The sequence below is a fragment of the Prionailurus viverrinus genome, chromosome F1 (genome assembly GCF_022837055.1).
Source record: "Prionailurus viverrinus isolate Anna chromosome F1, UM_Priviv_1.0, whole genome shotgun sequence".
Taxonomy (NCBI): Eukaryota; Metazoa; Chordata; class Mammalia; order Carnivora; family Felidae; genus Prionailurus; species Prionailurus viverrinus.
Window position 1 is genome coordinate 60,557,476 of NC_062577.1, and position 13,608 is coordinate 60,571,083.

At 53.0% G+C, this 13,608-nt stretch overlaps 1 protein-coding gene across 4 annotated transcripts in view; it reads right to left on the reverse strand.

The window, feature by feature from the left end:
- The window catches only part of CF1H1orf226 (chromosome F1 C1orf226 homolog), a 286,062-nt gene that overhangs the window by 23,105 nt on the left and 249,349 nt on the right, over window positions 1–13,608 (reverse strand). For all 4 annotated transcript variants that reach the window (XM_047840210.1, XM_047840209.1, XM_047840212.1 and 1 more), the window contains 3 exons: window positions 12,059–12,200; window positions 5,321–5,487; window positions 3,510–3,689 (listed from right to left, as the gene is read on the reverse strand). In XM_047840210.1, the coding sequence (XP_047696166.1) occupies window positions 3,510–3,689; window positions 5,321–5,487; window positions 12,059–12,200 (489 nt within the window). The remainder of the gene's footprint in view (window positions 1–3,509; window positions 3,690–5,320; window positions 5,488–12,058; window positions 12,201–13,608) is intronic.

The window sequence follows — 13,608 nt, forward strand, 5'->3', positions numbered from 1 at the left end:
AAGTAACCAATCACGGGTTTCAGGATAAGCACCAGGGGCAGCGGGTAGAGGAGAAATCTTTAGAAAGCGACAGTGCACTCACAAGCTAGGCCAGGAGCTGGCAAAGTGTGGAGGACTCCGGCCTACTTAACTACTGCCAGTCAGCCGAGGTGCCCAGGCCGATTCTGGAGCTCTAGGGGCCCAGCTCATGGCCATGCAGGTGCCAGCGATGTCCCAGCTCTGGTTTGGGGCTTGGCTATGCCCTCATTCACACCCTTGAACTTCTGGCCCAGCTGAAAGAAGAGGAAGCTAGTGCAGCCAGGCAAGCCTCATGCTGGGTGGGGAAAGCGGTCAGAGGGGCTTATTCACACACTGAGGTCTAAGCTAGAAACGCTTAAGAGCTGGTTGAACAACTCCTTTGCCCCTGTACCTCTAAGGCCAGGGCAGGCTCCCCTAGAGAGGCTCTGAACCAATTAGGGAGAGGCTGGGACAGATCTTAAGGTCTTAGAACAAATCAGAACGCTGCTAAGGAGATCCAAGCCCGGTCCCAGGACAACAGCAGAACGGAGTAGCCTGTGAAGAGTACATGGGGAGGGGGGCATGCATACAGGATGCCACAAGGGACCCCAAGAGTGAACCTGTTTGCAAGGAACTCTGCCTGGACCCTTAGCTCAACCCAGAAGTCACATAGGAGGACTTGGATGCTTCCAGAGAGAAAGAAACTGTGTTCCTACCTGAAGTGCTGAGGTCATGGTATTCTTGCCCCCTGGAATTTTGGGGATTGTGGCAGGTTTTTTTTTTTTTTTAATGTTTGTTTATTTGGAGAGAGAGAAAGAGAGTGAGAGCAGGGTAGAGGCGGAGAGGGAGAGGGAGAATCCTAAGCAGGCTCCATGCTGTCAGCACAGAGCCTGAGGCAGGGTTTGAACTCACTAACCGTTAAGATCACGACCTGAGCTGAAATCGAGAGTCAGACGCTTAACCGACTGAACCACCCAGGCGCCCCCCCTTTTTTTAAAAAATTTTTTTTTTAACGTTGGTCTGCCCTATTTTAAATGCATGAAAGATGTCAAGAAGGCCTACTGATCCACTTCTATCTCCTATACAATAGTTTTCACCCAAAGACATGGAAACTAATACCAAGCCCATTCTTTCTAGAATGGGAGAAAGGAACGTGCAGAAGAACTTGTAACAGAAGGAGGGTTTAGGGCCCAGTCGGCTGGAGGACACAGGATCTGAAAGCCCCGGCTGCGACACCCCACCTCTTCTGCGTTCCCAGGCAGCAGAGGGGGAGAGATGTATGTTCAAGAAGCTATCTCTGACCTCAAGTTCCCCGTCCGGCTGAAGACGCCGCAAGTCTCCGGCCCTACCCGTCACCTCGCCAGGACCGATGCACGATGCTGGCCAATCAGCCACGTCACTGCGGGAACCAAGGGTCAGGCAGGACACCGCCAGCCACAATCCACAGACTGTGACTCAGAGCCCGTGGGAGTGGCAATGAAGTAAACCCAAGCACCACACTCTTCCCTTCCCTGAGATCCACTGTCTTCTAGGAGAGAGACCATTAAAACAGGGCAGTGCTGCCCCACTGAGGCAGATGCCTGATTCCCTACCGGAAAACCACTTTTAGGGTTTCATGCTGCTTGTGGCAAAGCCACGATCAGTTACAGGTCTTGTGGCTTTGCAGACTGAATGCTTCCCCAGACCGACACAACAATCTTCTTGTTGTGTAGATTGTACGCTTGTGTCTAGTTTCCCTTTAGCGTTTAGCAGTGACTTCAAATTCAAATGACTCGCTGGTAATATCTATCATGAATATGCATCAAGCCCTTTCTTAGATAAATAATAATTACTCGGCAATTGATACGCTGCAAGAGAAAAGTATTATGGGTTGGAGAATGGATTTGTATTCAAGGGGAAACTTCCGGAAATGATGTGAGTCGTGGAATGGCCCTGTGCTGGAGCACTGAGGCTTTGTGATCCTGTCACAACGGGGAGGAGGGGACGCTAGGGACTGCCACACCGCCATTAAGGAGACGAGATGAATTCTGTTATTTGACAAAGAGTAATGATTCCCCACCCCCTCCCCCCCCAAGTATAAGAAGCCATTAATGACATTGCCTTCTTTTTCTTGCTGTTCTGGAAACACCTGCAAATGCTCCTACCATTAGCACACATCCTTTTGTTTCACCGTCAGAATTTTTTAAAGGCTCCAATCACCTAGGAGCCATGGCACACTGATTCTACTCTCTCCCACCTGGCTGCACAAGTCCTCCGAGAGGCTTACATCTCAGGACCCGTCCTTGTGAGACTCTGTTAAGAGAACTAAGTCTTTTCAAGAACTAAGTCGTCGCAGATCCCGCTCTGGTGAGGCGGCCGGTGCTTTCTCAAGGTGTGCATATGGGAGAGCACAGCTGTGACTGGGCCACCCCTCCACCCCAAGGGTCGTGAGAAGGATAAGCAGGAGAAACAACAGGGATCAGGGAGTGCTCCCCAGAGAAGTCTGCTCCCTGACGTTCTAGAACGCAGAAAGCCTCAGAGGTCAGCCTAGTCACACAGATCGAGAACGCCAGCGCGTGGAGCTGCCTGGCCAGACCGCACACCACTCCCCTGCTCGGGAGGCCCCACCCTCCTCATTGCCCTTATCCACAACCCCCTCCCCACCCCACCCAAGAGCCTGACCCATCCCTCAGTCTCAGAATTCAGCCTATGAATGGTATGAGCCTATGAAAGTCAGACTCACAAGTCCCAAAGCAGATGTGGATTAGAATCCCCTCCAGATGTGGATAGAATCCCCTCTGTGGAAAGGAAGCAGAAGGAATCCTTGCCGGAAGCAGCAAGGGAAACCAGCTTGGTCCTCTGCAAGGCCATGGCCTGACAAGCCTTTGGGGCCCAAACAGCACTTCGCTCCTGAGATCGAAGCCAATTCTCACGTAGCTCACATACAGCACCTAACATCCTGTAAGTTAGATCCCATTGGGATGAATTCCAAGGCCAGTACAAGATCAAATCCTGCCGGGAAGAAGCAGGGCACTGACGGATGTGTGGGGATTTGAATGGACAAGGCAGTTAGGATGCCAGTAGGGGGCGGGATGGGAGGCTCTGCAAGGGTGTTTGGTGCAAATTCGTCCTTGAAGCTCTTTTAAGACTGGTTGCACAAGGTCACAGCTGTCCTGACTCCAAAGGCGTCCCTTCCCACCCGAACACCAGGAAAATGAGGCAGGAAGGGGAGGGGGGCTCTGTGTGCACCTCCTTCCTTGGTGAGCTCAGGTCCTTATCCAACAACGTCCAGCCAAGCCAGCCAAGCCCAGCTCAGAGCGGGGGGGAAGGGGGGTACGCGGGAAACCAGAACGTTCCCTCCTAGCCCAACCGCATCCCCCTCGCCCCCCTTCCCCAACAAGCAATGACCCAACAGCGTGAGCGATCCCTTACGGCTCCCTAGGCTGTACACCTGCCCCTCGCCCCCCGCCAGGGAAGGCGCGTCAAGCCCATGAGAGTGGAGCCTGAGGGGGAGGGAGGAGGCGGAGGAGGACCTGGGCCACAGCCACTTGCGTCTGCTGCTGCTGCTGCTGGAGGAGCTGCTGGAGGAGCTGCATCTGGTGGTGGGAGGACAGCGGCGTCCCCGGGCCCAGGCCTGGGGGCTGCGAGGGGCAGGAGGGGAGGAGCATCCTGGGCGAGGCTGCCAGCACGGGCTCCTGGGGGTGGGGAGAAGCCTGGAGAGAGAAGAGAGCACAGGGCAGTGACCGCTCTTACACAGACGGCCCGGGCACGGGTGGAGGGAGATGCGGCGTCCCCAGCAGCCGTGTGGACAGGTTCCCGGGAAGAGGTGGTGTGGCGGCCGGGGCCACCTGCCAGGACACCCTGCCTGGACCCTCAGTGACTGACCCCCTGCGATGGAGGCAGACGGTGGGCACCTGCCTCTCGCACCATATCCAGCGATACCACACCCGGACTTTGGGGCGCCCATCTCTGGCCACCCACCACCCTACTATGAGACCCGGAAGGGGGCAGTTCCACCTTCACTCCGATGGGTCCTCGGGGTTCCCTCCTCCAGGGCTGCCCCCGGGGCCCCGAGGCTTGAGGGAGGCTAGTCCAGCAGGGTGTGCCTCGCGGGGAGGGCCAGGCTGAACGGCGTCTTTGTGCCCTCCCTCCTGTCTCCCTCTGGGCAGGTGGGAACTGTCACGAAGATGGCTTATGGGATCCATAAATCAACTAACTGCAGGGAGAGCCATTTCGTTTCCGGGAGGTCTGCTGCTGGTCCCTCTGCAGACGTGCAGGAGAAAGGCACCCAGTGACAGCTCTTGCCGCTTGCAGGGAACAAATGTCACCAAGAAAGCATCAGGTGATGACTTGGGACCATCCCACCCTCCAGACCAGACAGGTTTCTCCCTCCTCCTGATGAGCTGCCCCACAGCCTGCACCGGAAAAGGCCGACACACGGCAGGAAGGAGAGGCGGCCGTGACACGGGGAATCTAGGGGGAGCCCCCTCTCTTAGCATTGTCCTTCCGGGTTTTCTGCTGTGTCTTCGGGTTGGAATGTGCTCTCAAGTTATCACTTTCTCAGTCTGGATTCTTTTGTAAAAAAAATTCTTTTTTTTAAGTTTGAGAGACAGAGAAGAGGAGGGGCAGAGAGAGAGGGAGAGAGACAATCTCTCCCCCGATGTGGGGCTCGAACTCATGAACCACGAGATCATGACCTGAGCCGAAACCAAGAGTCGGACAGTCAACCGACTGAGCCACCCAGACGCCCCTCTCGGTCTGGATTCTATCGGGATCCTCTCGGGAGTCCCGCCATCTCAGCTGTAGGATGTGAGGTTGGAGTTGATGATGCCTCAGGTGGTCTCGCAGTTTCCGGCCCCCAAAGGGCGCACTGCCAGCCTCTGTGGCATCAGCAGGAGGCAGCACCAAAGTGCACAGTCGCTGGCCGCAGGCAGAGGGAGCCTGGACGAACTCCGCTCCAGCAGCTAAGCCCCAAGGGATCGGTCCTGGTGCTCGAGGCTTAGTCTGCACAGGTATCAGGCTGCCATGAGGAGCCACTGAGGGCAGGGCTTCCGGGGAGAAGGGGACTCAGGACAGAGGGGACCCTGGAGGGTGGCGCACGTCAAGGGTAACTCTGTGGTGTCCTGACACACAGCAGGGTCGAGCGCCGGCCCACCGGGCCCATCTGCAGGAGCCGGGCCCCCGCAGAGGAGACGAAAGCTGCTCCGCTTGGTCGTATGCACCGCACGCGGAAGCTAACCCAGCGGGTACAGGAGGGGACTCTGACGGTGGTCCAGGCCGCAGCACATTGTGCTCCAGGAGGCAGCATGCGTGCAGACGGTGTGACGGGTCACGTCCTGCCTACCTTGGGGTCTGCGTGGGAACCTCCTTCCTTCCCTACGGCGTCAAGGTCGGTCACACCTCGGCTGAATTCCAGGACATCGTTCCCCTGGAGCGGGGTCTCTACTGCATCGATGTCCGTCTCCTCTGCGGTGGCCGTGGAGGCCCTCTCGGCTCCAGTGAGCTGGCGGCCTGCGGGGATGACAGAGAGGGAGGGAAGGGAAGGGCACCACCGAGGCCAGGGTCCTCCCTTCCCGGCACTTCACCTTCAGGACTGTCATGTCTAGAGAGGCCACTGGCTCCCTGACGTCTCCACCCACCCTTCACGCCCAATTCTCCCTCTTGGCTGAGAAAACAGCTGGTTTTCACGATCGCTGACTGTGGCTGATGGGCGGAGGTCAGTCCAGTAACTGATCTGTAAGCACCGGGAGGGTAAGCTGGGGTGGACGGAACGCCGTGCCTGTTAGCACATCGGGTAGGGCAAGATCTAGAGGGTGGACCTGTTAGCACATCGGGCAAGGCAAGGTCTAGAGGGTGGACCCACAGCTAACGATCTTCCTCAGGTCCTAACAGACAAGAGGGAGATCTGGTATTTGCCACTTTCCTGGGACCCAGAAGCTGAAAGGACAAGAAATGATATTTAAAAACAAAACAAAACAAAAAACGAAACCTTCTAGCAAATTGGGAGACAGGAGATTGGGCTGTGTGGATTCCCACCTGCGCAAGGGTGAGAGGACTGGACCTGGAAGTGGGGAGGAGTGCCACTTTCTGAATTGCTTATTTAAACCACGTCTACTCGATGCAGTGAATTGTAACTAGAAGCCGCAGGACATATGCTGATTTCATTTGTTCAATGAGCATTCATTAAGCACCCGTATGTGACAGAAATCTACCGGGCATAAGAATAAATAAGCCAAAGCTGTGTTTTCCAGGCTTCCCCAGCCTGAAGGAGGAGACAGACACACAGCACGGATACAGCAGGGGGCCGTGTCCCCTCTGATCCGGGGTGCAGGGCAACAGAGGACGGACAGCTAACTCAGGCAGGGGTTAGAGCAGCCTGTCCAGAGGGCACAACACCACCTGGAGAAGTGCCAGCTAAGGCAGGTGAGGAAGCAGGCACGGGATGGGGAGGCAGGGGCAAAGATACAGGCGCTATTCACTGCAAATGGCTCTGTAGGGAGGGGCCCAACCAGGAAGACTGCGGATCTCATCTCGAAGGACTGGAAGCAGGTGAGTAATACCAAAGGATTTCGTTCTTTCGAGTTTCACCCTAGAGATGATGTGGAGGACGGATCTAGAAGGGACAAGATGAAAAGCAATACCCCGGGTGAGAAACAGGAGGGCTTATGCTAGCCGTAGCAGACAAGAGGGGAACAGATGTCAAAGATTTTTCAGGGGGGGCAGAAATCACAGGATGTGGGGAAAAACTGGTGGCAGAGAGAGAGAGAGAGTGGGAGGTGGGAGGAAGGAGGGAAGGAGAGAGGAATATGCAAGGACGTTTTGAAATTTCTGATTTAGGTGATCCGGTAGGGGCTGGCGTCCTATAGGGAAAATTCAGGAGGAGCAGGGCTGTGGATAAGAGGATGCACTGAGTTTTAAACCTGCTGGAATCACAAGGTCTGTGACAGCCAAGTGGAGATACCCCTCAGCTATTGGGTACGTAAGTGGAGAGTTCAGGAGAACGGCCTGGCCTGGAAATAAACATCAGTTGAAACCAGTGAAGTCAGAAAAGGGCGCCAGGAACCAGGAGAAGCACAAAGGATGTTGGAAAGCAAGTCGCAGATAAAGAAAGGTTGTGTGTGCGTGTATATGGGGTGGTGCCCCAGAAGCAGGGTAGGCTAGTGCTCTGTTCCCCGTGATGAACCCTGCACAGAGAGGCTGGTTCAGTTTGCTAGCTGGGGGCCCTTCAGTGACCTTGACCGGGGTCCCCGGAAAGGCCAGCAGGCAAGGCAACCAACTGGAGATTGAAGGAGTAACAGCGAGGGTGGGGGACTAGGAAGAAGACACGAGAGTGCAGATAAGTCTGGCAAAGAGCTGAGCTCTGAAGGAAAGGAAAGAGATAAGGCTGGGGGGCGGGGGCGGTGATGCAGGGGCAAGGCTCGGGGGGGCGATGCAGGGGCAAGGAAGACTGGATTTGGTTTTGTTATGGAGAAAGGCTTGATCTTGTCTGTGTGCAGTGGGGAGGAAGTCAACATAGCAAAAGACTCAGGTGACCCCCCCCCCCCCCAGGAGGGGCAGAAGTGGTGGCTTGGGCTCAGGAAGAGGCAGGTGAAGGGTAATCCTGGACTGGGGGACACTGGCCACAAGGCACAAGCTGGGGACAAGCAGCCTGGCAGAGCCGGGTGACCCCAGAAGCGTAACTCTGGAAGGCGGTTGCAGGGGCTAAATGGATAGGTGCTGCTGAATCAATGCAGAACTTTTCACATGTCAATTATACCGTAATAAAACGGTTTAAAAAAAGAACAAGGGGTTATCAGCTCGGGCACAAAGTGCTGGAAATGCCCACTTTTTTTCTTTTTCTTTTTTTGGCCTCAAAACTGCAGTAGTAATAGCTTAAAATCAAATAGCACTTACTAGGGCACCTGGGTAGCTCAGTTGGTTAGGTGCCTGGCTCTTGGTTTCGGCTCAGGTCATGATCTCACGGGAGATCGAGCCCTGTGCAGGGCTCCAAGCTACCACTGCAGAGCCTGCTTGGGATTTTCTCCCTTTCTCTCTCTCTCCCTGCCTCTCCTTCCCTCTCTCTCAAAATAAATGAACATTTAAAAAAAATAGCACTTAGTACATTCCAGGTACGATTTAAGGGTTTTACCTGTATAAATCATTTGTCCTTACAACCGTCCTAAGAGGCAGGCAGTGACAGATAAACTGAGACACCGAGCTGGTAAGGCTGCAGCTGGGGCTCAAAGCCTGCCAGTCTGGCTCCAGGCCTGGTGCTTAAAACCAGTGCCACCCTGCTTCCCAACTGGCCGGCTGCTTCCACCTGCAAAGCCCCCCACCCCGCTTCCCTGCATTTACATGCTCTCAGATGATCTCGTTTATCTGTCACGTGCTTGCACCACCTCCCCCGCCCCCCCCAACTTTGAAAGCGAGCTCCTTGCCATCAGGGACCCTTTTTTTTGTTCACAGCCTACCCAGAATCAAGCCTGGCACATCAGGGGAACTAGATAAACATCTGTTGAAGGAAGGAGGAAACTAAAACCCAGGAGAAACAAAGGATCAGGCAGTGGTTGCCAGGGACGAAGGGGTGGGTGAGGTGGGAGAGCAGAGGGGTGAGGTGAGCAGCGTGCTCGGGGGTCCTGATGGAGCAGGAGGCCCAGGAGATGCAGGTGTAACAGGTACCCCAGCCCGTTGCTCGCTGTCTAGATGACGAGTGTTCTTTTTAAGAAGCTCTATTCCTCCTAAGGGTTCCAAGCCCTTCCCCGCACTGGATTGCTGCCGTGGGAGGATGACGCCTCCAAGGGAACGGGAGCTCTCCCAGGAAACCCTCTGCAGGAGTCAAAGAAACCGCACCAGGCAGAGGCGGGCCAGCGGAACAGGAGCAGCGGCCCCACCTGGCTCTGAGCCCCGGGGACCCGGCCTACGGCAGCTGCTGCCAAAAGTTACACAAGATACATCTCCCCGAGGGTCGGGAACAGTGGGAAGAATGAGGGAGGCAAGAAAGGCAGGCAGGGAGGGCATGGGAGAGGCGAGGTGGCTCCGGTGGAAAGACAAACTGTGCGTTAAATGACAAGTCCCCCGCATGGGAGACTCCTATCAACAAAACAAAAATACACACAAACAGCTACCGATCAAGAGTTCTAGTCCGGTGCCGCAAGGTGCTCCGTTAACAGAGACAAATCCTAACGCGGCAGATAAATGCTTCCGGGGGAAGCACTTATGGAAAGAAGAAACGTGTATCCTAGTGGTTTGCAGGCCGTAAGCAAGCAAGCGGGGGCCGTAAAAAGGAAGTGACTATGGGGCTGGGCGGTAAGCAGCTTTCCTTGAGGAAGAAATGTTTCCCATCCCAGATCTGTGCCATCCCACACACTAATATTACTCAAAGGAGGCTCAGCTGCATGCTGCAAACACTGTGATCAGAGGGAGCCCTGATTAATCCTTTAACTCAGACCTATGGGACTTGAGGGATCCCCTGGCTACTTCCCACACTGCAGAGATGGGCTGGGTCATGTATTTCAGAGTCTGAGCTGCAAACCAGCTAATAAGTAATATGCACTTAGAGCGCAGCACAGTTTACCCTTGAACAACGTGGGGATTAGGGGCTCAGACCACCCCATGCAGTCAAAGATCCATCCGTGTGTAACTCTGGCCTCCCCAAACACTTAATGGCCTGCTGTTAATAGCCTTATCAGTAACAGTCAATTAATACGTGTTTTGTATGATACAGGTAATACACTGTATCCTTTTTTTTAAAGTTTATTTACTTATTTTGAGAAAGAGAGAGCATGTGCATGTGCATTCTGTGTTTCCCCCTCTCTCTACCCTTCCCCTGCTCATGTCCTGTGTCTGTCTCTCAATAATAAATAAACGTTAAAAAATTTCTTTTAAAAGAAAAACTCAACAAGGTATCTTGGACAGACTTTGTATCATTTCATAGAGAGCAGACTCATTCTTTCTAAAGTTGTTTTTTTTTTTTTAACGTATGTTTATTTTTGAGAGAGAGAGAGAGAGAGAGAGAGACAGAGTGCAACTCGGGGAGGGGCAGGGACGGAGACACAGAATCCGAAGCAGGCTCCAGCCTCTGAGCTGCCAGCACAGAGCCCGATGTGGGGCTCCAACTCATCAGCCGTGAGATCATGACCTGAGCTGAAGTCAGACGCTTAACCAACTGAGCTACCCAGGAGTCCCAAGAGCAGACTCATTCTTTTTAATGACTGTGCAGTATTCTGCTATTTGTACCATAATTTATTTGAAAACCCCCCGCATGCTGTTTCCAGTTCTTTGCTTATGTAACTTCACATACGCATGTATGGGTTTACCCTTACGATAAATTCGGAGAGGGGAAGCTGGGGGTCAAAGGCATGTGGATTTTTAAACTTGATTTCTATATTTTTTTCTGGAGGGCTTCTATTTCCACGGTGCCCTGTGTTAGCGTGTGTTTCTGGGTCTATGTCTGAACTTTCCATTCTGACCCCCCGTCAGGGAAGCAGTCCTACATCAGCAGTTTTACTATTAGAGCTTTATGCTTTCATGTCTGCAAAGCCACTCACCTGTCATTACTCCTCTTTTCCAGAAAATTTTCTCTTCTTGCCTTTCCGATCTTTCCGTATCTATGTTAGAATAATAATAGCGAATGCGGATCTGGTGTTTACTACGGGCCAAACACCAGACTAGGCATTTTTCGTGTATCTGCTCACCTAATTGTCACAACAACTGTCTGACTTATTGCTCTGCCGTTCTTTCTAGTTTCTTCCAAAGCGGAAACAAAGGCCCGGAGAGGTTATGAACTTGCCCCCAAATCACATAGCCAGGGACAGGTGCAGCCGGAATGAAATTCAAGGGTCTGCTCTCAAGCACTTTGCAGCGTCCCGAACTGGGTGCTTAGCTAACTTGATTTTCATGATTGGTTATCGGTCTACAAAAATAAGTAGTTGAACCTTTGGATGCTCCTCTGAACCCTGCCTTATCTGGATCCTGCAAGTTCTGAAGACGACAGCTTTCTGATGTGCCCCTTTTGCCATCAGAAATCTGCACTGTGCTGTTAAATTGAGAGATTCACAGGAGAATTGGCTTTTTTTTTTTTTTTTTTTAATAAAAAGGATGGTTCAGGTTTCCCATCCAAGAACCTTCCACTTGTTTACAACTTTCTTCCGGTAAAATGTAGACATTTTATTACAATCATTCACGGGTATTTTGTCTTTTTAAATTGTTATGCTAATGACTTTTTTCTTCTGCTAAGACTTCCAAGTGGTCGTTGCTGGAAAACATAACCCTGAGTTACTGGTCGTACTATCAGACCTCACCTCCTTAAAGGAATTCTCCTGTTTCTAACAGTGATTAGTTTCTTTTCTTGGCTTTTCCACATTAGAAGTCGATATAAACAATACTGACTTTCCGTCTGCTCTTTCCTGATGCTCATACTTTCCCCACATTTACTGTGAGACGATCCACATGATGGAAGACAACTCTGCCATCCTCCTGACTCTCGGTGACACTTCAAAGTGAGAGCTATTGGAATAACGTCCACGTGGAACGTCTACAGAACTACAGAATTTAGAAACAGGAAGAAAGTGGGGCGCCTGAGTGGCTCAGCCAATTAAGCGTCCGACTCGGGCTCAGGTCGTGATCTCACGGTTCGCGGGTTCGAGCCCCGCGTCGGGCTCTGGGCTGACAGCTGGGAGCCTGGAGCCTGCTTCGGATTCGGTGTCTCCCTCTCTCTCTCTCTGCCCTTCCCCCGCTCACACTCTGTCTCTCCCCAAAATCAATAAACATTAAAAACAATTTTTTAAAAGCCATGAAGGTAATTATAACTTTATCTTCTTTCTAATTTGTTTTATGAAGGTGCTTTTGTACTGAAGTTTTCTTTGGGGTTGGATTTGGTAGCACAAAGCAGCTTAAATGCTTCCGTGTTCGATAAACATCTTTAATTGTCTATTATAAAAGCCACACACGTTCCTTAAAGAAAATGTAGACTCCAGAGAGAAAGAGAAAAAAAAAAATAAATGTGCTTTTTAAGTGGGTTGACGGTCTGGGGCTTCGTGAAGGAATGCACTGTCCCATGCTGGTGGCCAACCCTCCCACTGCAGCGACCCGCCCAGGCGCCTACCTGGCTCCCCCGAACTGCTGCTGTCCCTCTCGCCCTCACCGTCCTCCTGGCCGTCTGCGTTCTGGTGCGTGTGCTGCAGGCTTAGCTTGTGGCAGACCTCGAAGGCTTGCCCGACCGTCCGCACGATGCGCATGGCTTGGCTCTGGGAAGGAGAAAGGAAAAGAGCAGGTGAAGGGCGTGGGGACCCTCTGCAAAGGACACAAGAAGGGCCCGGGACGGGAGAGGATGCGCCGGGGGCCACGCGGACAGAAACCCATGAAGTCAGCAAAGGAAGAGACGGAAAAACCTAAGGTTGCTCCGATGCGCCCATGCTCACAAAGAAGGGTGTGGAGATGTTTTCCTTCCTGAAATGGCCCAGGAAGTAGAAACTCACCAGTTCTAGAACAATCAGTCAACTGGAAGGACAGACGGTACTGAGCCCAAGTCCCCCTTCCACGTTTAATAAAAGTGGTCCAGACGCTCCAGCATCCTTCGCCAATCACAACTGAACGTTTGGTGGGTTCGCCACATGAAGAGAAACTCGGTTTCTCCAGGTCTCCCTGCTGCTCCTGCAGACCAGGGACTGGGAAGCCACCGTCTAAGCAGCAGAGCCGCGAACCTGGAGTCCAAGTTCCCCTGGGATGCCAGTGGCCGCAAGCCCAACCCAGGTGAGCCTTCCCAGTCTTGCCGTAAGACATAGCCCACTTGGGTCTGTTTTTGGCCACTCCTCTTTCTTTCCTTCCCTCCTTCCTTCTCCCCTCCCTCCCTTCCTTCCTTTCTTGGGGCAGGGGTGGGGGTGCCGAGGAGCTATTTAACCATATCTTTTAATAGCCCAAGAACAGAACTTGACCCTGGCTCTCGGTATTCCGCGGCTTAACTTGGAGAGGAGGACACAGGACAAGGAAGCCTGTTCCCCTACAGTCCTAAGCGACCCACACAGGCTGTGAGGACAAACCACAGGCAATATTCTCAGGGTCTGGCCTCCAAAGAGGATAGTTGACCGACTGCAGAATCGGTCAGCTCTCATTTTCTTCCCAAGACCGAGTCTGGTGTAAGCTAGGTGGAGTTTAAGCACACAGGCTGGGTGAGCTCAGCTCACTGCTCCTTGCCCCCAGTGCTCCCCGAACATCCCACCGCAGACAGTTTATCTAACTGTGGCTGTCACCCTATGCCTGCATCCGAGATTAATCACATTTTGGATGGCCTGACTCCAGGACAGCTGTGTCCACCTAGTGAGTCCCACATTCACTAAGTGCCTGTTGCTATAAAAGCTCAGGTTCTCCTAGGAAGGACAGGTTACAAACTCCACCACCATCCCTGTAAGCCACAGACACTTTCCTTAACTAGCTTTTCAGATGACGTTAAAAGTTGAGGGGCGCCTGGGTGGCTCGCTTGAGCATCTGGCTTCGGTTCAGGTCTCACTCTCACGGCTCGTGAGTTGGAACCCCACACCGGACTCACTGCCGTCAGCGCCGACCCCCCTTCGGGTCCTCTGTCCCCCTCTCTCTGTACCTCCCCCAGTCGCACTCTCTCTCTCTCAAAAATAAGTAAACATTAAAAAACGAAAGACG